The sequence below is a fragment of the Macrosteles quadrilineatus genome, unplaced genomic scaffold (genome assembly GCF_028750875.1).
Source record: "Macrosteles quadrilineatus isolate MER2022 unplaced genomic scaffold, UCM_ALF_1.0 Scaffold_2__2_contigs__length_208266976, whole genome shotgun sequence".
In the NCBI taxonomy this organism is placed as follows: Eukaryota; Metazoa; Arthropoda; class Insecta; order Hemiptera; family Cicadellidae; genus Macrosteles; species Macrosteles quadrilineatus.
This window is the reverse complement of record NW_026542595.1, coordinates 158,733,624-158,760,295: the sequence shown is the minus strand read 5'-3', so window position 1 is coordinate 158,760,295 and position 26,672 is coordinate 158,733,624. Positions and strand designations below refer to the sequence as shown.

At 35.6% G+C, this 26,672-nt stretch overlaps 2 protein-coding genes across 3 annotated transcripts in view; both read right to left on the bottom strand.

Annotated features, from left to right (window-relative positions):
• Positions 1-1,400: 1,400 nt before the first annotated feature.
• LOC128985626 (uncharacterized) lies at positions 1,401-12,130 on the bottom strand. Of its 2 annotated transcripts, none has more exons than XM_054405333.1 (2): positions 12,024-12,130; positions 1,401-9,965 (listed from the first exon to the last, which is right to left on the bottom strand). In XM_054405333.1, exons 1-2 carry the CDS (start codon positions 12,117-12,119, stop codon positions 9,198-9,200), a joined length of 864 nt encoding a protein of 287 aa, XP_054261308.1. In that variant the 5' UTR covers positions 12,120-12,130; the 3' UTR covers positions 1,401-9,197. The 2 variants fall into 2 exon arrangements, with proteins under 2 accessions (XP_054261308.1, XP_054261309.1); XM_054405334.1 differs by lacking the exon at positions 12,024-12,130 and adding an exon at positions 11,856-11,963.
• Positions 12,131-14,453: 2,323 nt separating this feature from the next.
• The window catches only part of LOC128985068 (uncharacterized), a 164,277-nt gene continuing 152,058 nt past the window's right edge, over positions 14,454-26,672 (bottom strand). The window contains exons 10-12 of the mRNA XM_054404441.1: positions 22,742-22,924; positions 18,868-18,985; positions 14,454-14,647 (exon numbers count right to left, since the gene is read on the bottom strand). Of these exons, the coding sequence (XP_054260416.1) occupies positions 14,454-14,647; positions 18,868-18,985; positions 22,742-22,924 (495 nt within the window). The remainder of the gene's footprint in view (positions 14,648-18,867; positions 18,986-22,741; positions 22,925-26,672) is intronic.

Genomic DNA, 26,672 nt, shown 5'->3' with positions numbered 1-26,672 from the left:
TCGTTTTCCTGAAATCCAAACAAGTTGGTTTCTTGGATACTAGAGCCAGGACAGGAGAAGAAGGACGAGGTCCAAGGGGATGAAGGGGGGGAGAATGTCAGAGTTGAATATTCAGGGGACTGAAACATATTAACAATTCTGTTAGAATACTTTGGAAAGACATTTCTAAAAACCTTAAAGATATTCTAAAACAATTAAACTACACATTTATACAAACGTTTGGACATTACTACTTTAATGGAATACAGGAGGTAGTTTTGTGATGTGTCAAAACCAAACCGAAAATCAAAACTCAAGACCACCAAAACATTGTAAAAGTTCTGGTTTCAAGATTCAATGGATGAGTTTTCAGATTTAAAACTAACACTGAGGAAACAACTAAATTGTATCCTGAACTGCAACAGTTGATGAAAAAGTAAGCATGATATCATTTATTAAATGTAATTTTTTGTAATCTTGTTCAGGCAATTAAACAAGTTTTGCCTTTCGGGTTTGAAATTTGAAGTTTCTGGTTTCGACTATCAGTAGTGAACCAATTTTAGTGATTGGTGATTGGTGTACCCTAATCAAACAACAAACAAATTACAGAACTTAAAGAACGTAATCCCTTGAAATTCAAACCTCCCTTGTTGGCATAAATACTTGATATTTCACACTCTTTTCAGAACTTGTATTGCATCAGAGGTTCAGTGTCATCATCTATTAGCAATTTAGAAGCAATAACGTTTGGTTTCAGTAAGCACTTGTGCACTAATGCTGAGTGATATTGGTATTTGGTTTCTTTGAGCATTCAGAATGGAGAATGGATAGTAACATAAGTCACATCATTCTGCAGACACCGTATTGAAAGACCCAGGTGCTTGAGAATCCTGGGGTCAAAACAACCAAGTTTTGTTTTTAAGAGTTTGGTGGCGTCTTTCAACTTGCATTTGCCTGTCCACATAGACTACGGATCTGTGCGTGGGATGTATCCAGCTAAGCAAGGAATGAGCCTGTGTACACAAGGCTACACAAGGTTGAAGTGAAGTGATAAAAAGTACCAGGATCTACCCACGGAGGTACCGACAGAGCCACTAACTCAACAACCAAAGTTTATAAACTCTTTGAATAGGTACTTACCTAAATTCATCTCATTTAAGTTATGAAATAATTTTTATTTTCTATATATTAGTAACAGGCTATACATTTTTATTGAAAGAATAAATAAGTGTTTATCTTCTGGTCAAGCCTTAAAAGTAACCTCTGTCTAGATAGTATTGCTGGAAATCCCAGTCAAAATTAGATAAGACACAGGTAATAAAAACGATTATTATTGGTTATAATAAAACCTATAGTAGTGTATCTTTAATAAGTTAATTAGGTTTGATGGTAGTAATAAAACACTATGATATTTTGGGGTTGTTTAATTAATGTATTTTATAACTTTCACACATTTCAGTAATGATAATTGATTATTTGTAGTGTATTCATATTAGACACATCAGATCTCTTTTGTACAGTTGTGAAGTGGTGTTATGTTTACTAGAACACTACAGGACTATGTACTTGGTACGCGGTACGGTATCTTACGTTAGGTGAGATCTTTAGAATACGGCATGTTTACATACTAAATGGCACATTTCAACTTTCGGAAGCTATGAAACATATCGTAACTAAACCATGTCAGAATAAAAAACAAATTAAGTCTACTGTGATAGTACAATTTATAAAAATTATATGTATAGTTTCTGTATAATAAACAATTTCCTTAAGCTAAATGTGTAAGAAGTGAAAGAAAGTTACAAAATATTATTCCAGTGGATATAAGGAATAAACAAACTGTTTCTAAACTTGACTATAGTTCATTATTTACAAGTGTTTGTTTGTAATTACACCTTGGTGTAATAGTAACTCAAGTGAAAAATCATTACTTGATGTTCATTTATAACAAGTGGCTAAATAATGCTATGGAAGAACTGAGGAAGAATAAATCTTCAGGATCAATGGAAAAATAAACTGTTTACGGACTAAAAAATTCCTTAAAATGTGATTTAAATTTCAATAAAGTTAGGATTCTCCTTTTAGAACAGATTTAGAGGTGACAGAACATTTTTTTGTAGATGTACCTTAACATTAAAAGCCAATGAACAAATTAGCTTAAAAATGTTCAAATTTAATCTTATTTTAGATTTTTCTTGTTTGTTAATAGAGTTGAGTCAAAAATTAACCCATCTCATTGATACTAAAGCTAACTTATACAAAAGCTTTTTGCATTGTAATATCAATTGAAACACTATTCAAACAACTTGAACTTTCTCAACATGACTCAGATTCAATTTTCTCATTAGATACTATGAAGATTTTTCCACACTATCTTTAATGAATTCCAGATAAATGTGTTTTAGCCCGTAAACGGTTTTAAAACAAGTGATACCAACCTAAGAAAACTGAAGACTCTTCCGAGCCTGAGAAGACAGAACGGACCACTTTGTGTCTACAAACCTAACTCGATAAGACACAGACCTTTGGTCCTCAAAATTGAGCTGATGTGGGGACAAACACAGCTACTCTAGTGATATTTCCAGGTGATTGCCAACCGATCAAATTTACCTAGTTTACAACTTCTTCACGGTTAGTTCACTTAGTTCCATAGTCAAAAATCAGTAATTTAAAATAATTTCGCTATGTCAGATTGTAGTACAGTTGACTCTTAAAAATCTGGAAATTACATGACTAGTAGGGTGTCAGATTACCAAAACATCGGATGACGGTAAAAAATGCCTTCATGGGGTTGTTTTTCTGGATCACGTTAGATATAAATAAAATGTTTCAATGGCTTACTCTGTTATGTGATATCCTTAAAGATTTGGCTTTGTGTCATCACCATCAGATGTGTAAAATAATTTGAAATTTGTTAGGAACAACGCATTATTACAAGGCTAAGTAAAATACCGTATCCTTTTTCAAAATAATAAAAAAAATTACAGTAACCTTTAAGCACACTGAAGTAAACTCATGATATAAGTACTATTTTACGCTTTAGGGGTTTGAATTTATCTAATAAAACCCCAATTTAAATTTCAAAGCTGTATTGACAAAGATTATTATGACTCATCTAGCACTGAAATGGGTATATATAACTTAAGCTGTCAGAAAACATTTTTGTATCTAAAGTTAAGTTTATATATTTTCCTACAAATAGTTGATGTGATACAGATAGGTTTCAGTTATTTGTTTGTTAAGAGGAAATTGTACATTGGATGTTGCACATGACAAAACTGCAACAACTTTTTGAAATAAGACTTCTTACACACTTAATTTATTTTAGTTGCTAAAACATACTGTTTTAAGAGTCTCACAATTTATTTTTATGTTCTAATTTTATTTTCAAACTATGGAAACTTGTAAAGCAAGAATTACCTGATGTAATTGGAAAAAACTGAAATAAAAATAAAATTTTACAAAAAAACTAGAAAAATGAAGCGTAAACTACCCTGACTTTTAAATATTGCAATAGGAGTTTACTCTATAATGTTTATTTAACCATTCTTTTTAGGCTTGATTATTTTAAACAATATACTGTGATTTTTAAGTTTTACAATGCTAATAGAAGATAAAATTGAACAGTTGGCAAACCCCTGTGACGAGGAAGATTGGCACAATGACAATGCATGCGCGACTGGCCCAGAATCGACTAGACATTCTAATCTAATGTTGGATAAGGCACACCGTATCAGGACAATGTTATGTTACCTAAACCTAAAATAACATTACAATAGTCGACAACAATACTATCTGAATATGATTTGTTATATCTATAAACACAATCGACGATTATTCGTCAGCCTGAACAACTTATCACACTTGGGTCATACTCGTGGAGGTTTTGTGTTTACGAGCTATACGCGTGGGAAGGAACAAAATTTTACACATAAATCCTGAACCCAGGGATAATATAAAGCTATAATTAACATATATATGTCACAGGTAATGGTTTGCAATGTCGGTAATTGTAGAACTTATTTAAACTATTGGCAATATCCTAAAATTGAAGTATTTTAAATTTTCAAAGTACTTTCCATGCTGGTGAAGATGTATTTAAACAAGAGATTACTGTTTGATTACTTACATACTTTGAAAAACTTTCAATACTGTATGTAGCATTATATAACTAGAATCCATCCAAAAATTATAAACTTTTTAATTATTTTTATATTACATACAGTCCCTACCTGAGGTTTAATCTAAACATGTTGCCCCTAATTTATTTTGTAATTTTTTTAGATAATCTAAAACTAAAATATTTATTCATCTCATTGCTAGATAATTAAGTGACATTCTATACGGTTTGGAAAACCGCTGTTTGCATTTAATGGAGTTCGAGTGAAACCTTGTTTTCCATATTTATAACTGGAATAGCTGTACTTAAAAGGAAGCAAATAAAATGCCTAATCATATTTTTTTAAAGCTAGGATTTTGGAGCAGTCTTTGTAGCCATTTGCTAATCTCTAGTACTTTTCTTAAAAAAAGTGTATGTAGGCTTATTTTAAACCTTTTTTTGGAAAAATATAAATTTCTTAGTTCTGATTAATTTAAATAGCATTTCTGAAGCTTTGGGCTCACCAAAAGCTCTCTACTCTTACATAGAAATTAATGGAAAATATGATGGTAGTGTCAAAGTTATAAAAATGTATGAAAATACTAGTGGAATTTTAAAATGTTGTGTAAATGTACAGATAAAAAAAAATCTAAATAATGTTTTAGCAAGTGGGTGTATGGAATATATATTTTTTTAATTGTGGATTTGAGTCACACTTGTGTTGCTCTACCACCCGAAAAAAATTTTAACGCTAGGTCCAGACCACCCTGTTTTTAAATTTACATTAAAGTTTTTTAATTACGTAGCTACTGCTCAGTAGGTACCTTTTACAGTAGAGCAAAAAGTTTGGTAGGAAGGTCAGAATAAAAAGTATATATGATTTATATTAAGTATGAAATTATTGTTATATATCTTCTTTAGTGGTACACACAATTTTTTCTCCATTAGTTAAGTAAAAATGTTTACCAAATACCTTAAGTATTTTTCAGTTACACAACAACACATTTTTTTAACACTAACCTAAATAGATTAAACTGCAAATTGTAACGAACAGATTAATAAAAACCAAAACCTCCCCCGGGATGAAATCATCAGTAATCAAACGCAACGTCCACCAAACATTTAAGGTACAATATTTCTATAAAACATTACAACACTCAATAATTAATTTTCGTATATATCACAATAAAAACTTGTATATATCTTATATTTTTCTAATCTAAAAAACGTTTAAAATATGAAGAAAAAAACATAATTGTCTTGGGTCGCATGGTAACCATTTGGCAATAGCTAGTGCTTAGGATGGTATTTACAATGGTGTATATGAACGATCAGATATACATAGCTTATGTACAGGTGTTAGGGGTACAAGACATTTAGTTTCGACAGGATATTCATAGCAAATATTGTATGAAAACTGTGGTAAAGTTAATGAAAAAATACAAATATTTTACACCGATCCCCAAATATTGCCATTAACCTTCACTAGCTATGAGTTTTTAAAAACTAGATGAACAGAGTGAAGAATAAGAAAAATCTTTATTTATGAAACAGCTACTTTGTCTTTTTTTGTCACAAGTATTATTAGCGTGAAATAATTCATAACACTCAAAATTAAAACAAAGGAAGCCAAAAAGAATGTTCACAGTGTGTCTTGTACCCCCATACCAAAAAGTTAAAAATTGAATAAAAATCAGATCTTACACGACACAACCCAAAATTTGTGTGCTACCAACCAAAATTGGTTACTTGACAACCACATGTTGGAAAAACTAAAGTAGGGTAACTAAATATTAAAACCAATTGTTGTTGGTCCCTGACTATTCAGTTAAGTCAAAACTAAAAAGAAAAACTTATCATCAATTCTAAAATAACAGGTTTTGTTCAGAGCTTCAAACAAACTTGAATACTGTGTTTGCTCTAAACAATATAGAACAAAATATTGTCTAAAATGTTCTAAAATAATTAAGTTTGTTTTAAATTGTTTGAACATTTAGCTGCAAAAGAATGTTTTATCAATATATCAACTATCAACAAAAAATACCTAAACGATCATCAAGGGACCAAGAACTATTACTTTGACATCAAAACCTAGAAATAAAAGACATATAATAATGATATTTAAACTTTGGCGGTATAAATTATTTCAATGCCATTATGATTATCGGAATTCTTGTAAGATATGTAACATGGAGTTTTTTAAATGAAAGCAATCATCTAAATTTAAGGTTTATAAGTATCTTGACTCATGCTCAGTACTCACTACTCAAATTGGTAAAGAACACATATTTTATTCTGTTGGTGAGTTTTAGAATTAAAATAAGGCAAATAAAAAATATCCCCGCTGCAGCTAAACTGCAGACTGAGTGGCCTTGCTGGATTTCTACTAAAATATTCCCTTAAAATTGTCAGATTTATTTCCTATTTAAATAACATTAATTTTAATGAGTACTTAGCTTTGCTGCTTCAGGGAAGGTATTGACTATTGAGGTGTGTTTTTTTTTTTTTTTTTTATTGTTGATAGCATAGTATGAAATAAATACAATGGCCAAATTAGATTATCCATAAACAAGCAAATTACAAAAGTATATTTATTCTCCTTAGGACTAACATGGGAATTTTCAATTTTCAATTTTTTTATTATTTCGGTAACCATACAACAACGCTCCAATGTACAAAATTATTTCTTTTTAAAGCTCTACAAAATGGTTTGTAAATAAATTAATAGTGAAAGTTTATGTTTTTAGGGTAAAAAATTGAAAAACCCTATTTATACCCCATAAACCCCTGTTCCCATTGTCCAATCATGCTGGTTCGCGAAAGATTTGTTTGAATAAAAGTAGGTTTACACGTTTGTACCAAATTTCATCAAAATCGGATCATTTTTGCTCGAGTTATCACACTAACCGAGTTTTTTTTTGCCTCTGGGGACCTCAAATCAAAAAAGTAAATCCGTCCCGGGTCTAGCTCATACAATAAGACTTCCGGTAATAGCTTATTCCCTATATGGGAAATTTGCTAAAAACACTTGTATATTCTTTAGCAGTAGAACTTTGGTATACATCTTAATTACTCTTCTCTTGGTAATGGATATATTTTCTAAGGAAATTTCATTTTAGTTTTGATACAAATATCGGTCAAAATTCATGTTAAGTATTTGTAGAAATCTACATTATGATTGGTTCAGAATGTCTCCACCAATAAGTAAATTTGAATTTGTCTGATCTTTAAAAATGGTGAACACAGTGAAATTCCGTCAGTTATCTATTTTAATTTTTTGTTTACAATTTAATCCAACTATCTTGACTACTTAGTATTAATGATGGATTGTTTGGATTTATAACTCATCTTTTCACTGCAAAATATTTCAAAAGTTTGAAACATGACCTAAACAACCTTGACGTATTTTATAGATTATGATTTAGATTTTAGATGGGTACAACTTTGATTATTTCCATTATATGCCAAGAAAATCTCTACTAGATTTTTCTCTATTTTAAATAAGTTGACGGCTGTCATCAAGGAGTGTTGTTGGTTATTTGGCTTTAAAAGACTTGAGTACTATTTCTATTTCTCCTAGTAGTAGAACTTTGTATGCTTTACATTGTTAACATCTGATATCCTACAATGGGATTGGCCATTCACATGAATTACTGTGCTCCATACCTTGTTCTATGATCTAGTAGCGGTGTAACAAGATTCTACTGCATGGGACTTACAAATCATAATAAATCAGAAAGTTTTCCAGAATATGATTTTGATTTATCTGACAGGCGAATTCTTTTAACTTCAGGAATGTTTATAAAACCGTGTTAATATTTAGTTTTAAAGCTCGCGATTAACAGCCAAACAAATTAAGTATGTGACAAAATTGTAGTTGTATTGATGTGACAATTTTGCTGAAGAAAAACTCTCCTCTGTAGCTGTTTTGACAAACTATTCATAATACAAAATATAAATGATTTTCACAGTTCAATTCAGTTGTTTTTAAGTCGTTTTATATGTTTAAAGGTTGAAATTTTTAGCACATGATTTTTAAGGATCTGTTTATTTAGTTTGATTATTAAAACAATCATATTCTATGGTGCAACAAGGGTAGAGCAACTAAACCATATAAATATTGTTTGTCAAACAAGTTTAAACTTGAGTTTGTCAGATAATTTTAAAAAAGATTAAAAAAACAGTAGGTTAACACTTACAACTTTAAATAAGGTTATTGACAAAGTCACAGAAAGTAGAATTCAAAGGAGAGTTTTTAGTAAAATAAAATTCTGGGCAAAAATTGTCCTTGCAATCCCTGCTATTGAAGTACTCAAGGCACAAATCCTACACAAAATCTACTTTCTTTTCATCTTTTACAAATAATTCTATTCTTAAATATGGTCTTGATATAGAAAACAATTGTACATTTTTTTTATTGTATAAGATCTATTTTAAAGAACATATTCCTGTTATTTGTCAGAAATAAGTTTACTAATGAATGAGTGAGATTCAAGTTGAATATGTACTTTCACAGCTTACGACAAAAATTCTTTAAAAACAAAGAGTGTAACTTAAGTTACTTGTAATGTGATCTAACATGATTTAAATGTATTTTTGTCTATGTTAGAAGTTTAGAATTTCCAAAAGCTACTAGTGACTTTACAAATATACAGGATCTAATGGAGATATAAATCGGAATTTAAAAATCTAGGTACATCAGACATTATTTTCTTAAGATATGAGCAATTATTCAATCTTCAGCTCGCCTTTTAAAAGTTTTAAAAAGCAAGCTTATAAGCAAAAAGTTTGCTTCCTCCGGTAGAATATCATAACATGAGACGGAGTTTTACAAACTTAGCATGGCATATATTTTTTATTCACACATGTTAATAATAACGTCGTAGCAAGTTTAAACGGTTAAGAGACGTTTGATTTGTTTGAATCTTAGATTTGATTTGGTATATGTACATAGTTATAGACAGACTTGTTTTCTGCAGCTTACAGTCTACACATTCACCACAACCCGAGTACCACCTATCGGATGTCCTATCACTTTCAGTTTCAACCCTTCATATTGTTCTCAAAGAGTGCTCTTCTCTACGAGGTCTCTGAGGCACCCTAGGTGGGACTCTGCCGGTCAGACCATCCCTGACGTGTATTTGATCTCCCGGTTCACTGCCCATCGGTTGTTCTGGTAGCCGTAGTGGCGGTACTCGCTGTACTGCTGATAGTAACCTACGTTCTGGTGGTGGGGAAAGTGCGATGGGTGGTAATACGGATGTCCCCGCCAGCCAGGGGGTGGGTAGTCGTAAGGGGGGTAACAGTCATGGTAACTCCTCACAGGCTCCTGCGACGGAGGATTGTAGTACGGTGGGTAATACTGGTTGTAGTTCTGTCTCTCATAGTAAGGCATGTCCGGATGCCACTGCGGATGGTTGTGGTTGTACATGTCGGGAACCATTGGAGGTCGTTCTTCATGGTATGGGTAGCAATTCATCCGCTGAAGGGAATTCATCACGTCCCCACATCCCGGCTGCATCCCTGGATTCCATTCCTGCCAGGGTTCTTTCTTCCCCATCATATTGCCGGGGTAACACGGGTCGGGCCATTTTTCCGGCTCAACCCTCGACTTAGCCTTTCGTCCTCCCCTGGGAGCTCTCCCCCTCTTTGGGGGCGGAGGAGGTAAAGGAGACATACAAACCTTTCTCTCGTTCTCTGCTGCAACTGCAGCCTCGAAGAATCCATCTGGCTGAGAGAATCGACCGATCTCTGTTGATCCGAATGCTTGATGGAACCCAGGAAGCTTCATGCTGCCAGAGTCCTCCTGTTTACCATTGACCAATGGACTGTCTTCTGGGATCACTTTGGCTGATGCTAAAAGTTCCTTCACATGCTGTTCGGGATCCTATAACATTCAAGAAACTCTGCTTAATACTTGAAAATAAAATAAAATAATTCCACTACTTCAATTGTAGCATAGTCATTGATTGTAGGATCTGGATCATTGCAAAGTTTAGTTCGTTATATTTTACCATTACCATTTAGTCTTAGTTTTCAACTCGATTTATAGTTGGCCCTACTTATATAAAATCAATTTTGAGAGATAAGGTTCAGTACTAAGTTTTGTTCTTTGTTATGAACTTGTTTTTATCCCTTCAAAGCAGTTTAACGAGCATTCCTAGTCACAAGTAAAAAACCCACTACTAAAGGGTGATGAGACGTTGTCGTTATGATGTGACACGCATGGTGGTGGCATCTGAAAACAAATCAGTGAACTATTTTGAACTAGGACTGAATACAGCACAATGAATCCATTACTGCTTTTCCCAATCGTATTGAGTGTGACAAAACAGATGTGCTGTTACCAAACATGAAAACTATGAAAGGTTGGTACTATGGAAGATTACTTACCCCTTAGAGAAATGTTTAGTTGTGAATATGAACCTTAACTTTCAAATGATACCCCCCTAGGTATTTTCAATTCTATTTAGATGATGAAATTATGAATGTAATCATAACCAGTACCAACACTTATGCCGAACAGCAAAGGGCTAAACGAGAGATAGTTTGGCGCAATTTGGAAAAAAACACAACTGTGGGAGGTTTCAGTGGGTGCTAAAATATCCCTTCTTGAAAAGTTGAACATCGACTGATTGACAACATAGACTACTGATCTGTGTGAGAATCAGAAGAAGTCATTTGGTTATGCGTTAATTTATAAGAGTAAGGTAGAAATAAGGTCAAGTCAGTCAAACCAGTGGAACTAGAAATATCTGGCTATTAGGCCGGGAGCAAACCAATAGTAAACTACTACTGTGGATTCACACTTACGTGGGCTATTCAGAAAGTAATGAACGTTTCTTTGTGAGGCTAGTAGGCGCGTGCCGATTTCATACAATTGGTGTGTGCACTCTCGACAACTCAGTCGGCGTCCAGCCGTGACAAAGGGATCATTGTCGGGAAGCCCTTTTTTTGCAATTCCAACTTACGAAGTGCACTGCGATTGAAAATCCCGCCAGTTGTAAGTTGTGATCAGTGATACCGTACAGTTTTTGTTGGCACAAAACTTAAAACAGTTACACGTTTATTGCCAAGTGTATGAAGTTTACAGACTGGGGTCCATGACAGGCTTGTGGTCCAACATACAGTTTGCATCACACTGAGTTGTCATCTGCTCCTGATAACTACTGTCAGTACTGTCCCCATTTAACATCAGACTGTGTTACTGATGTCCTACACTTACCTTGATAAGACCTGTAGATGTTCCGGGGATGCGGAATACTATCCCCCGGAAAACTACCCCCCTAGGTGAAACGTGACGTCACAAAATCTGCCGACTAACCAATATCGAAGCCGTGTCCGCGACTGGAATACTACCCCCCCCAAACAAATCATGCTATTTAATTTTAATTTTAATTCGAGTAATTCCATTTGATAATAGAAAAGTCATGTGGTGAATATAAAACAGAATATCGAAATGTTACAGCAAGTTTGGTTGGTTAGGTTAGGTTAGATTAGAACTGTTTGACAACTAAATTTGAGTGTCCGTGACTGGAAAACTGCCCCCCCGGTCTCTGACGTCAATATGACGCAGGAACTTGTTTGGGGGGGTAGTTTTCCGGGGGGCAGTCTTCCGGCGACCCGATGTTCCATTCTGAGAGATGATGAGGTCCATGACAGGCTTGTGATCCAACATACAGTTTGCATCACACTGAGTTGTCATCTGCTCCTGATAACTACTGTCAGTACTGTCCCCATTTAACATCAGACTGTGTTACTGATGTCCTACACCTACCTTGATAAGACCTGTAGATGTTCCATTATGAGGGATGATGGGGTCCATCACAGGCTTGTGGTCCAACATACAGTTTGCATCACACTGAGTTGTCATCTGCTCCTGATAACTACTGTCAGTACTGTCCCCATTTAACATCAGACTGTGTTACTGATGTCCTACACCTACCTTGATAAGACCTGTAGATGTTCCATTCTGAGAGATGATGGGGTCCATGACAGGCTTGTGGTCCAACATACAGTTTGCATCACACTGAGTTGTCATCTGCTCCTGATAACTACTGTCAGTACTGTCCCCATTTAACATCAGACTGTGTTACTGATGTCCTACACCTACCTTGATAAGACCTGTAGATGTTCCATTCTGAGAGATGATGTTGTAAATGATAGGCTTGTGGTCCAACATACAGTTTGCATCACAATGAGTAGTCATCTGCTCCTGATAACTACTGTCAGTACTGTCCCCATTTAACATCAGACTGTGTTACTGATATATCCTACACTTACCTTGATAAGACCTGTAGATGTTCCATTCTGAGAGATGATGGGGTCCATGACAGGCTTGTGGTCCAACATACAGTTTGCATCACAATGAGTAGTCATCTGCTCCTGATAACTACTGTCGGTACTGTCCCCATTTAACATCAGACTGTGTTACTGATATATCCTACACTTACTTAGCTGTTCCATTATGAGGGATGATGAGGTCCATGACAGGCTTGTGGTCCAACATACAGTTTGCATCACACTGAGTTGTCATATGCTCCTGATAACTACTGTCAGTACTGTCCCCATTTAACATCAGACTGTGTTACTGATATATCCTACACTTACCTTGATAAGACCTGTAGATGTTCCATTCTGAGAGATGATGGGGTGCATGACAGGCTTGTGGTCCAACATATAGTTTGCATCACAATGAGTAGTCATCTGCTCCTGATAACTACTGTCAGTACTGTCCCCATTTAACATCAGACTGTGTTACTGATGTCCTACACTTATCTTGATAAGACCTGTAGCTGTTCCATTATGAGGGATGATGAGGTCCATGACAGGCTTGTGGTCCAACATACAGTTTGCATCACACTGAGTTGTCATATGCTCCTGATAACTACTGTCAGTACTGTCCCCATTTAACATCAGACTGTGTTACTGATGTCCTACACTTACCTTGATAAGACCTGTAGATGTTCCATTATGAGGGATGATGAGGTCCATGACAGGCTTGTAGTCATCTGCTCCTGATAACTACTGTCAGTACTGTCCCCATTTAACATCAGACTGTGTTAGTGATGTCCTGCACTTACCTTGATAAGACCTGTAGATGTTCCATTCTGAGAGATGATGGGGTCCATGACAGGGTTGTGGTCCAACATACAGTTTGCATCACACTGAGTTGTCATATGCTCCTGATAACTACTGTCAGTACTGTCCCCATTTAACATCAGACTGTGTTACTGATGTCCTACACTTACCTTGATAAGACCTGTAGATGTTCCATTCTGAGAGATGATGGGGTCCATGACAGGCTTGTGGTCCAACATACAGTTTGCATCACACTGAGTTGTCATATGCTCCTGATAACTACTGTCAGTACTGTCCCCATTTAACATCAGACTGTGTTACTGATGTCCTACACTTATCTTGATAAGACCTGTAGCTGTTCCATTATGAGGGATGATGAGGTCCATGACAGGCTTGTGGTCCAACATACAGTTTGCATCACACTGAGTTGTCATATGCTCCTGATAACTACTGTCAGTACTGTCCCCATTTAACATCAGACTGTGTTACTGATGTCCTACACTTACCTTGATAAGACCTGTAGATGTTCCATTATGAGGGATGATGAGGTCCATGACAGGCTTGTAGTCATCTGCTCCTGATAACTACTGTCAGTACTGTCCCCATTTAACATCAGACTGTGTTAGTGATGTCCTGCACTTACCTTGATAAGACCTGTAGATGTTCCATTCTGAGAGATGATGGGGTCCATGACAGGGTTGTGGTCCAACATACAGTTTGCATCACACTGAGTTGTCATATGCTCCTGATAACTACTGTCAGTACTGTCCCCATTTAACATCAGACTGTGTTACTGATGTCCTACACTTACCTTGATAAGACCTGTAGATGTTCCATTCTGAGAGATGATGGGGTCCATGACAGGCTTGTGGTCCAACATACAGTTTGCATCACACTGAGTTGTCATATGCTCCTGATAACTACTGTCAGTACTGTCCCCATTTAACATCAGACTGTGTTAGTGATGTCCTGCACTTACCTTGATAAGACCTGTAGATGTTCCATTCTGAGAGATGATGGGGTCCATGACAGGCTTGTGGTCCAACATACAGTTTGCATCACACTGAGTTGTCATATGCTCCTGATAACTACTGTCAGTACTGTCCCCATTTAACATCAGACTGTGTTAGTGATGTCCTGCACTTACCTTGATAAGACCTGTAGATGTTCCATTCTGAGAGATGATGGGGTCCATGACAGGCTTGTGGTCCAACATACAGTTTGCATCACACTGAGTTGTCATCTGCTCCTGATAACTACTGTCAGTACTGTCCCCATTTAACATCAGACTGTGTTAGTGATGTCCTGCACCTACCTTGATAAGACCTGTAGATGTTCCATTCTGAGAGATGATGGGGTCCATGACAGGCTTGTGGTCCAACATACAGTTTGCATCACACTGAGTTGTCATCTGCTCCTGATGATTACTGTCTCCATTCAGCATCAGACTGTTGACCTCAGTAGGGTTTTGTATGGTGTAAGGTGAACCTATCAAATCCAAAATACATCTTATTTAGTCAGGAAACAAAGTTACTTCAAACAATTTTAGTGTCCAAATCAAAAGAAAAATACCCCCGCCGCAGCAAACCTGCCGACCAAGCGAATTTCCATTTGTCTGAATTGATTTTCAGTTAAATATATTTTAATAACATTAGGTTTAACGAGTACCTAGGTTTGCTGCTACAAGGAAACTAATAAAGTGTGTTTTTGAGTAAAATATTGATAGCTTAGTACAAAATAAATAAATTTTCCAAGTTTGATCAAAATATATCCATAAACAAGCAAACTACAACATTTGACAATATTCTCCATAAGATTAACATGGGAATTTTAAATTTACAATTTTTTTTATTTTCTCCGTTACTAATAATCAAACAAAAATACTTTTACATACTAAATTATTTGTTTTTTTAAGCTCTTTAAAAAGGTCTAAAGAGAAATCGGGAAATTTTGTATTTTGAGGGTCAAAAGTGAGAAAAACCAATTTTTACCCCATAAAACCCCCCATAAAGCCCCGTTCCCATGGTCCGATCGTGCTGGTTCGCGAACTCATTCAAGTTTATCCCGCTTTACACCTTTAAACCAAATTTCATCAAAATCGGACAAAAATTACTCAAGTTATCGCGTTCACGGACGTATATATATATACATATATAAAAATTTGAACGAATAGTGTTTTTGGCCTCTGGGGACATCAAAATGAAAAAGTAAATCGGTCCCGGGTCTAGGTCTTACCGTGCCACCTACGGTAATAGCTACTTCCCTATAGGGAAATTCGCTAATACAATGTTCCATTAAAAAAAAACAAAATTCAACATGTACACCGTACAAACTTGGTAATGTAATGTGTTTGACTTGTTCATCAACTTGAAGGCCCACCAATCTACCATACACATTCAGTTTGGTCTCAAGGTCTGGACTGAAGGAAGAACCAACGATTCCTTGAGACAACCGTAAGCCGGATGGCCAGATAGGTAATTAATGAGTTTGGTAAGTAAATTAATATGAGTAAATCTTTTCCTTTCAAGACATGATTTTGCCTTAAATGTTTCTCTACAGGGCCGATTTACCGAATAGGCACGGTAGGCACGTGCCTAGGGCGCGAGGCAATTGGCTTTTTTGGGGGGCGCCAAAAATTTGGAAATAAAAACAAATTGGTGGTAGTATTTGCATGCTATCACAATGAACTTCTGAAAATCCCTCGCGGCCATGTAGACATCGTAATCGTATCCCGCATTTGTGGCAAGATTCTTACTATTTTCTGCGGTCTTCCATGATCGAGGCAATATATAGGACATTATCCTCGTCTTGCGCGATCGTGGTCAAATTGATAAGAATGGCCTCGCGGCCGTGAAGACATCATTATATCGTCCCCCGCGGTCGTTTGGACATAGTAATCGCCTCCCGCGATTGCGGTAAAATGGTAATCATCTCCATCGGACATATGGAGATAATCGTCTTCGGCGAATGAGGCAAAATTCTGATCTTTTCGTGCGGCCATGTGGACATTATCATCGTCTTGAGCCATCGCGGCATTATTGTAATCATCCCTCGTGGCCGTGTAGAAATCATTATTGTATTCCGTGGTTCTGTAGACATCGTAATCGTTTCCCACAGTCGTGAAGAAATCTTTATCGTCTCCCACGATTGCGGCAAAATGTTAATAATGTCCTCCAGTCGGATTTCCCGTCGGTGGACACCCTGTTATATATATATTGAAAAGGGGCTACTAGTTGTGCCTAGGGTGCTGACAGGGTAAAAAACGGGCCTGGTCTCTTGCGCTTTTTCCTATATGCTAGAATACACAATAAAACTGCCATTGTCTCAATATCTTCAATAGTTGACATGTCAAGCACAAAACCTTCCAAAAGAGCTATCGCGTGACTCGAATGCACAAGCTGGTTTGTGTTTGTGTGTTTGGGGGGGGGGGGGGGGGGGGACACGACTCCAGCAAAACAGTGCAGTTCTGAACCCAATGCTTAGCCTTGAGATTGGAACAGAACATGTATGGTAGGCCTAACACAATCCTCTAGGCTATACCGTTTGTATGATACGAATTGCCTTGCTTTACAATTTATCTGCAGGTGGTTAAAAACTGTAAGTTGGTTATGAAAACTATTCAAATATGAGCTAAAGATTCTATTTCTGTTTTGTACGATCCTATTTTCCTTAGGTGGGTCCTCCGCCTCCCTGATTTAATAGAAACACGCAATATAAATACATTTAAACTACACTTCACACTTAATACTTGTTAGTGGTGCTAACAGTTATACTTTTGTATACATTATAAAGGCCTTTCATAATCTTAATCAATTTGATGTATAAACTACGATTTCATAACTACCCTGTATAATTATGTCATCATAAAGTCGAACATTAAGCTCAATTGTGTACTAAGAGTTGCTATGGCAGATGAGTGACCCATTTCTCCTTAGTACCAAATACTTGGGTCACTGACTGGCTTTTCATTTGTATTTACAAACAATATTCAAAGAGTATTCGTGATTAGCCTATAAAGAACACAATTGAAATTTACATTACATTTTGTTTAGTGCCTGCTGGTGATAGCTATTCATCAATAAGTTATAACAAAAAATACACTAATGTTCAGCAGAAGAATGGTTTTACCAAGTAAAACCTAGAAATGCTCACACACTCTCCCAAGTTAAGTTTCGATCACTCACTGTTTCATGCATCACTATAAGATAAATGAAAAGATCCTTCACAACAGAACTCATCTAAATATATAAAAGGCAAAGCCCTCACTGACTCACTGACTGACTGACTTATGCCAACAGCTAATTTGCAACCAAAAGGTGAGTGAGCGTAGCGAACGAAATTCACAACCTGGAGGCAAGTTATAGTATAAAAAGAGACTTGTTCATCCCTACAGCAGCTCATAGTTTTGTTTAGTTTGGTAACTAGGTGTTGCTTGCAAGAAACTGCAAAGAAAACAATCAGCTAAGAGATATTTTAAGGAATTATAAATCCTAACGGTGTATAGTCTGTATTTATATGAAGCATCTGTCTATGCAAAACAAATTCAATTGTCATCCACTTCAAGCAATACTGGTGACTATAACACTAGGTTTAAAATTAACCTACCCCGACATAAATTGGAATTTTTCAAAAAGAAAACTTATTATTCAGGTTTAAATTTGTTGCAACACCTGCCGGCTTATAAAGACGGAAGACAATTTGAATAAATTTAAAAGAACACTAAAAGAATTTTTAATTAAATTTCCATTTTATTCCATAGAAGAATTTTTTTTTTTTATAAAAATTAGTAGCTTACATAATTTGAACTCCATAGCAAAATTAGGGGAACAATTTAAATTTTCACAATGATTAGTATAATACTTTTTCTTTTCTTTGTATGTTTTACCTAAGCCCGGAAAATGGGTATATGTTTTTTATTTTAATAACTGCTAATGTTATTGTGATTGCAATAGTGTTATATTTTTAATATATTGAATTAGAAATTCTTCACTTATCTTAATAGTATATTTTAAGCACTTTGTAATATGTAGTTATATGTATTTATAGCCTATTTGACTCTATTCAATACATGTTATTTTATGTATAATGAATAAAGAATGATTTGATTTGATTTGATTTGACTCACTCACTCACTCACTCGTCACTAATTCTCCCTTTTCCCATTTACCTAGGAGACTGAAATTCGGTACATCGATTCTTTGGGCATTAAATAGGAAAACTAAGCAGTTTTTATTCTGATCGGGCTTTCGGGCTCCGCCCCAGTGGCCCTGGAGTTTCCCACATTAACCTTATGATTTTTCATATTTAAAAGGAATTAATGAATCTTAACAGCTATTTCAATTAAACAAGTTGGTTCTGTTCTATGATGTTCAATAGCAAGTTACAAAGATTACCCACAGGGCGCAGCACTATTTTTTTATTTTTTTTTATTTATGCCAACACCTAATTTGCAACCAAAAGGTGAGTGAGCGTAGCGAACGAACTTAACAACCTGGAGGCAAGTTATAGTATAAAAAGAGACTTGTTCATCAGCAGCTCATAGTTTTGTTTAGTTTGGTAACTAGGTGTTGCTTGCAAGGTAATCAAAAAGAATCTTATCAGAATGAACTTTATCAGAAGGTCGATCCTGATAAAAGTCATAAGGTTTTTGATGGTATTGTAGTTTGTTGTGTTAGTGTGGTATAAATCCACCCTATTCTATAACTTACTCTGAGGTGAGGCCCGAATGAAGTTCCCTTGCTCCGAGTTGTAGCGAGTAGACCAGTCAATGTTCAGCTTGCTGTCTGGTGTTCTGCTCATGTAGTCTCCATCGGATTGACTAGCAGGCTGTAAACATCACGAGTCAAACTGTTAAACTACCGAGAAATAAAAATATGACACTACTCAATTCCAAGTTCACCGTGCAATACAGTTGTTATGGGTGATAGTCCCCCATGATCCTTTTGAAGGTGCCTTAGGCTCTGTAACCTTATATGCTTTTCTATATTGATATTTTAACTTAATTTAGATTTTGACTGTATAGTCAAAATTTGTATAGTAGGAAAACCAGGAACATATCATTAGAAAAACCTTGCACCTGCCTTGAATATCAGGACCCCTTGGATATGGAGAAGGGTTCTGCCAAAGCAAACCCAGCATAAAAATGTTCCTCTTTTATAAGTAACGTAAAATGTAGTATAAACTGTGACCAGTAACAAGGTTACAATGGTTGTTTTGATTTACAACTAGAATAGTTGCATTTTCTGGTGTGAAATTGCTCAGCCCTTTTACAGTCATTTACAGCCCCTTGCTCAGCCCTTTTAAAGTCATTTACAGCCCCTTGCTCAGGGTTCTGTAAATGATTTCGGGATAAATACAATTAATAAACCAACTACCACTAACCATGCAAGCCACACCCAACAAAACCACCCAACACAAAATAAACTCACAGCATTCAATAGTATGGTATATAGGCTCATAACTGTTCCACTTACTGACGAGAACTACAAAAAGGAGATGAACATCATTAAGCAAATAGCTGTTAATAATGGCTAATACCTGTCCCTTATCGCAAAGACAGTAATAAAACAATAAATATACCAAAGACACCAAGAGTCCAAAACTAAAGATGAATTTGTGACCCCAACCTACCACGGGAAGACAAACAACTCCTTCCATAAAATCCTAAAAGAACATTGACTCAAAGTTGCTTACAGATCAACAAACAACCTTGGGAGCTTGTTAAACAAAAAGCAGCCCACAACTACATCGACTAACATCGAGGGTACGCGGGAGTCTACAAATAGTACAAATTAACGTGCGGCTCTAGTCCTAAATTTTTTATCGGGCAGAGAAGTTTCTACCACCGCTTTAAAGAACATCCCCCCAAAAGAATCCAACCAGCTCATCAACCTATTCCGAGCATTTAATCTCAGAAAACCTTTCTTATACCTAAATAGATCCCAACTTAGATAATAGTACACAAAGCCCCAAAAAGCAACAAATTAAATACAATAGAGCATTTTCATATATATAACGCTACCGAAATGGACCCATCCCTCATACTAAATGGCCAAAGATACTTTGCCGCAAACATCATGTTTGTCACTAATTGAACTAAAAAATCAGAAGTACAATAACATATCATTAACACGATCGCTACTGAGCGTCGCATATATGCGACGCCGCAGTCATTGCCACAGCCCGAGGTATATATTTGAATCTTACACATTACACAGACTGGCTGTCACTTAGTTAACAGTACACACAGACCACGGGCGAAAACCTGTAAAACAGGGATCATTTACATTGTAATACGCTACAATCGTGTTTGTAAATAATGTATTCTTGTTTTTTTGTATTTTGTATAACCTTTTGTAATGTCGCATATTTGCGACGCCCGGTCTACAGCGAAGACGATAGTAAAAATTATCATAGTTTTCTTGAAATAGACCAAATTTTGCATATATTCAAAATTCAATTTTTCTTTGTGTTCTGAGTTGAAAGTAAGTAAACAAAACAGATTATTCAAGAACCGTTTATAACTGAACAAATATAAAAGCTACATAGGATAATGCAGCATACAAACTGCATACATACATACAGTAATGCAGAAAAGTAAAGACCAGTTTTTTCAACTATCATTATGACGTCACCAATCATCATATCCACAGACCGAGCGACGCAGTTGTGCGTCAGACATCTCTGTAGACCACTGTAGGGAATTCAGTGCCTTCAAATAGACAGTTACAAAGATATAAGCATTTTAATAACATTAGAACCCCGACGCAAATATGCAACGGCAGTCTATTTTAATGTAACTCGCCGCCGCATATATGCGACGACAGTCTATGAGTGGAAATCGGCCGTCGCATATGTGCGTCACTGGTCCATATGAATGGCAAATTTCGTACTATTGCAGTAGCGAACGTGTTAAACACCTAATCGCAAAAATACATAACTCTATGGAGTGATGACAACTATGCTAGAAGGAAAGTCATCCTTTTCACGTACCAACTTTGGAGGTTAGGATTAAAAAGATCATTGCCATGCATCTAAGTTCTCCACTACGTCTTTGTAAATATTTATGCACAGGGTGTCCCACAAAGAGGTTTAAACATTTGATTTTATATTACTTTACCATTTTTGCACCAAACTGTTTGAATGTTTACACAATTTATTGAGTAGATTTTAAAAATATTCTGGGAAAATTTCAGCTCCCTAACCCTTGTACAAATAAAATGTTGGCATATTGAAAAAAAAATACTTTTAAAACACAAAAAATTGTGTTTTTGGTTTTGAAAAATATTTTTATTGTCATGTGCGGACATTTCAGAAATTACAATGATTGGGAATATAGGTATGCACGAATTTTCAATGAACATGTCTTGCCTTATTTTCCAGTTCCAGAAATGCATCAAGCTATCTTCCAACAAGATGGTGCTCCACTTTGTTTTGCAAATCATGTCGAGCAATTTAGCGACAGACTAAAGGTCTTGGATAACTTTACGGATTAAAAACCCTGCAACTCCAAAGAGAGCATATACCCAGATATGTGACAAAAGCATAAACAAAGAAAAAGACAACTGCAAAAGAAGACTCGAGAAGGAAACATTCAATGGTTCATAGATAACCAAAAGAAGGTAGGCCTACTGACAAAAAAGTTTGTAAAATCAAGGACAAGAAACAAAGATGTTTCTTAGTTCATTATTTATTTCTGAACCATATGTAGTACAACATTGGAGAAGTAAAAAGATACAGGTGTCAGGTGGACAATCTGAAAAATTAAGAGATGTTGATTTAAAGATTCGTCAGGCTATTGAAAACCATATCAACAGATTTCAGAGAATGGAGTTTCATTATTGCCGTGCATCTTCAAACAAAGAGTATTTACATACGGACACATTGTGTCCATTAAACTCAAGCAAAAATTATATGGTTTTGATAAAATTTTGTATAAATGTGTAAACTTACATTTATTCAAACAAGTTCATGAACCAGCATGCTCGGACCATGGGAACGGGGGGTTTATGGGGTAAAAATGGGGTGTTGTTTAAACTAGCCCACTTTTTAATGGCTCTGTTGTTTAAACTAGTTAGTAATCTAAGGCCTTTTTTTGACGCCATTTTCATTGTTGACAAGGTCTATTGTAGATTTGTTATTTAACGACAAATGCAGATTTATGATTGAGATTTTGTTTGTTGGTATTGTAGGAATAATTCCTTTTTGGTAGTAAGGAGCCCACTCTGTATGTTTGCAATGGGCCCCAGAGAACATAATTCACTAGTGTTGCCCGTAGAACTAGTTGGTTTGCATATACTGTAGTTATAGTTAAGGGCTTCCATGGTATTGGTGGTCTCCGATTTATATCTTTGAATTATATTGCTTTTACTTGAATACAATTCCTTTTTTAGTCAACACCAGTGGAGTTTTAAATGAAGGAATAACATACACTTATAAAAAAAGCAATCCAAACTCATAAAAATTACTCTGTAAATGCCGGGAATCAAACCTGTTCCTCTTTTTCTAAAGTCTTTTTCTAAGGAGACCCTCCACTTGGCTACCAACACACCCAATGTTGTTTGTATGGTTTTGTCTACTCACCTGGGTGTAAGTGGCGGGGTACCAGTTGTGGTTGTCCAAGGAGTAGTCAGTGGACGGAACATTGTAGGGAAGATCCACATAGTCTGGGTAACTCTGCAGCATGGTATGTTGATGTTCTCTATCTACTTGCTCGTGCAACATGGCTTTAGAGTCTTCTGTGACGTGGGACTGTTGTGGTAACAACTGCAACAAACAAACAAAACATGAAATATATAAAGTCAAGTCAGTAGTTGTGTGAGAAACTGCCAGGTATTGTTTACAGTTATAGCTTTTATAATCTTTACGATAGGCTTTGGAGAAGAAGGGATCATAAGCTGCTATTAGAGGGATTGTTATTTTGGTTACCCAGTAGTTTTTAATGTGTTTTTTTTTATGCAGCGCTGACAACAAAATTGATAACTCTACATTAACAGATTACCACCGTTGAATATCACCAGTTTAAGAACGGAAATGGACATAGTTGAATTGAGCTACGACAGATCATAACTCGTCATCACACTGGTTAGTGGTCACACCTGATGGTCAGTCTACTTATTATTTTAAATACTCTAGTTATGTGGATTGGATAACTATTCAAGTATGTACAGTTATTATTCAATTCTATTCAATTTATTCATCACAAAAATTCACCATACAGAGGCTGAAGATCAGCAATGAATATGTCACGTGTCAGTACAAATCATGCATTATTAATAGTTTCCCCGTAATAAATATTAAAAACTAGCCGAGTACCTGTCCTTCGTACGGGGTTGGCGTATAAGTATAAAATGCTTATTGCAGTTGTACTCGTGCTTTGCGTTTGCTAGAAGATTTAATTTACTATAATTTACGGTATATACTATAGCTACCATAGCCATAATGTTCTACCACTTCACTTAATTAATAGGAGAAAGTAAAGTTCTCACAGCTTTTTGTTGCTATTTGGTACAAATTAGCTCTTGTCATAAATTTAAAAAAGAATTAATAGTGCTGCACCCTGTTGGTAAAACTTATAACCTTTTAATTCTATTGAATATCATAGAAACAAATTGTGTAGTTGAAACAGCTGGCACAATTCTTTAATCTATCTATATATATACAGGGTGTTTTTTTAAAAACTTGCATCTTTATTTATGTAAAAACCGCAATAGATAGAAATATGCAGTTTGCGGGAATCATCTATTGACGTAGGGGGACCAATTGTTTTGAATTCAACGTTACATTCACATTCCCCCCCTTTCCCCCCCTGCCCCCAACTTAATTTTTTTAAATAGCAAGGTACCCCTTGTGACATATCAAATAAAAGAGCATAAAAAAAGAAAATGTTTGATGAAAAAAAATTGAAAATCGGTTAATAAATTTGTGAGATATTCCCCCCCTCACCCCCCCGGAACTTAATTTTTTTTAATAGCAAAGTACCCCTTGTGACATATCATATGAAAGAGCATGAAAAAAGAAAATATTTGGTAAAAAAAAAATTAAAATCGGCTCATGAATTTGTGAGATAATCACCCCCCTTTTCCCCTACCCATAACTTGTTTTTTAATAGCAAGGTACCCGCCCTTGTGACATATCAAATGAAAAATAAATTTCGCCAAAATTTTTCTTTTTTCATGCTCTTTCATTTGATATGTCACAAGGGGTACTTTGCTATTAAAAAAAATTAAGTTCAGGGGGGTCGAGGGGGGGAATATCTCACAAATTTATGAACCGATTTTCAATTTTTTTTCATCGAACATTTTCTTTTTTCATGCTCTTTTATTTGATATGTCACAAGGGGTACCTTGCTATTTAAAAAAATTAAGTTGGGGGCAGGGGGGTAAAGGGGGGGAATGTGAATGTAACGTTGAATTCAAAACAATTGGTCCCCCTACGTCAATAGATGATTCCCGCAAACTGCATATTTCTATCTATTGCGGTTTTTACATAAATAAAGATGCAAGTTTTTAAAAAAACACCCTGTATATATATAATTCAATGTATGTTTGTCCTTTATGGACTCCGAAACCGCTAGACAGATTGTAATGAAACTTTCAGGCATTATTAAGCATTACTCAAGGATGGTTTGTGTGAAGTTTGGTGCAGATCCGTCAAAAGGGCTCCGCCCCAGTGGCTCTGCAGTTTCCCATGTTAACCTTATGAGTACTCATAATTAAATGGAATTAAAGAATCTTAACAGCTGGTTCAAATAAACAATTTGATTCTGTGATGTTCAAAAGCATTAAAAAGTTAATATGTTTACCAACAGGGTGCAGCACTATTATTTTTTTAAATTAAGAAAACAGCTAATATGCAACCAAAAGGTGAGTGAGCGTAGCGAACGAACTTCAACCTGGAGGAAAGTTACCGTAGCGAACGAGCTAACCTGAAGGCAAGTGAGCGCAGCGAACGAGCTCCCAACCTAAAGGTGAGTGAGCATAGCGAACGAACTTCAACCAGGAGGTGACTGAACCATGCGAACGAGCTCATCTTAAAAATGAACGAGCATTTGACATAAAACCACATTAGGACAGGACGACGTCTGTCGGGTCAGCTAGTCTATTATATAATATCTATCTATATATTAATAGGCAAGCATGTTTCTTTAAAAAATTTTTTCTCAGCTCGTGTGCATCGTAGGGAAAATCTACGCATACCGTTAGAAAGCTATTTTCCTGTAGGTGTGCAGAATCCCTTTATAAATTTAAGAGTGAAAATTTAAAAACGTACGTTTTCATGTCCCTGGCCTTTTACTTCGTAGATACTGGATTTGTAGTTTATTATTATGTGTTTTAATATTTTTTGGGACGGGGGCAACATGTTACACACATTTATTTAGTTTTAAATAGGTTCTAGGTATTTTTTTCGTATTTTTAAAGTCTCGAAATTCACGACCATGACGTGTCCCTAGGGTACATTTTCCAACTTTCACGCTGTTTTTAGACTAATTATTCATGCCGAAATATATAAAGTCATATTTTTATGTCATCAATGGTTATTAAACTTACAAAAAAGGAGCATATTATAATTTTATTGTCATTGCAAACTCACTACCATGACAAAATAAGTCTGTCCCTCAATTTGGCGTCAGGACCATTTGGGAAAAATTTTTAACTTTGGAGCACGACGGTGGCAAGCCTGGCGTCGATGGAGTCAGTTGGTTTTAAAGACTAGTTCGGGGTGTATGTCAGGATTGTAGTGCCAGTCGTTTCGAGTTGAAAGGAGGAATTACAAGATTAATAAAGGAAAGATTGTGTTTTTTGTAATTTTGGTGTGTCCATGACCGTACGTAGTCATTCGATGAAGTAGACATGGTGTTAATTTTTGTTTATAAGATATTTCAATTGCTAGATCAACCTAGAAGTCCACTTTGTATCCTCGAACATGAGGTGCAGGGCTACCGCCAGAACAGAGCCAAATAACACGTAATTTCACGACCAAAGTTTCACGACCATCGCGGTTTTTTTCACGACCAATCCAGCCTTATGGATTATAGTGTGTTTGGTCGTGACAATAACTTTAATATAATTGTAAATTGAACAGTTTAGTTCAATTGAAACACATAGTTTTATTACAACTAACAGTATAATTGAAGGATTGTTTGGAAAGATTTAGATTATTCCAGACAATTCACGACCGTACCGCTTGTCCCTGACCATCACGTTTATGATTCCTATCATAAAAATTTCAAAAATTAAAATATCGTCATATTTCAATGTTTTATACACAAAAGAAGCACACCTCTATACAAACATAAAGATTTTTCTGGTCTCAGGAAAGTTTTTTCGGAGTTGTACAAACTTAAAAAGATTTTATTGACTTTTTTACAATTTTTTGAGTTTTTTTATTTTTATAGAAAGACCAAATATACCAAAAGCTCAGTGACCTTTTTATTGTATAATGGTCATAAAAGTAAATTAGTTTATAGCAAAACATAGTTATAAAAATAATATTTACTATTTTTAATATTCAT

Excerpts from the sequence above, each read along its gene's own strand:
- LOC128985626 (XM_054405333.1), bottom strand. The coding sequence starts at position 12,119 with ATGACAACTCAGTGTGATGCAAACTGTATGTTGGACCACAAGCCTGTC. Across the intron at positions 9,966-12,023 it reads CATCTACAGGTCTTATCAAG|GATCCCGAACAGCATGTGAA; the intron begins GTAGGTGTAGGA and ends TGAATGTTATAG.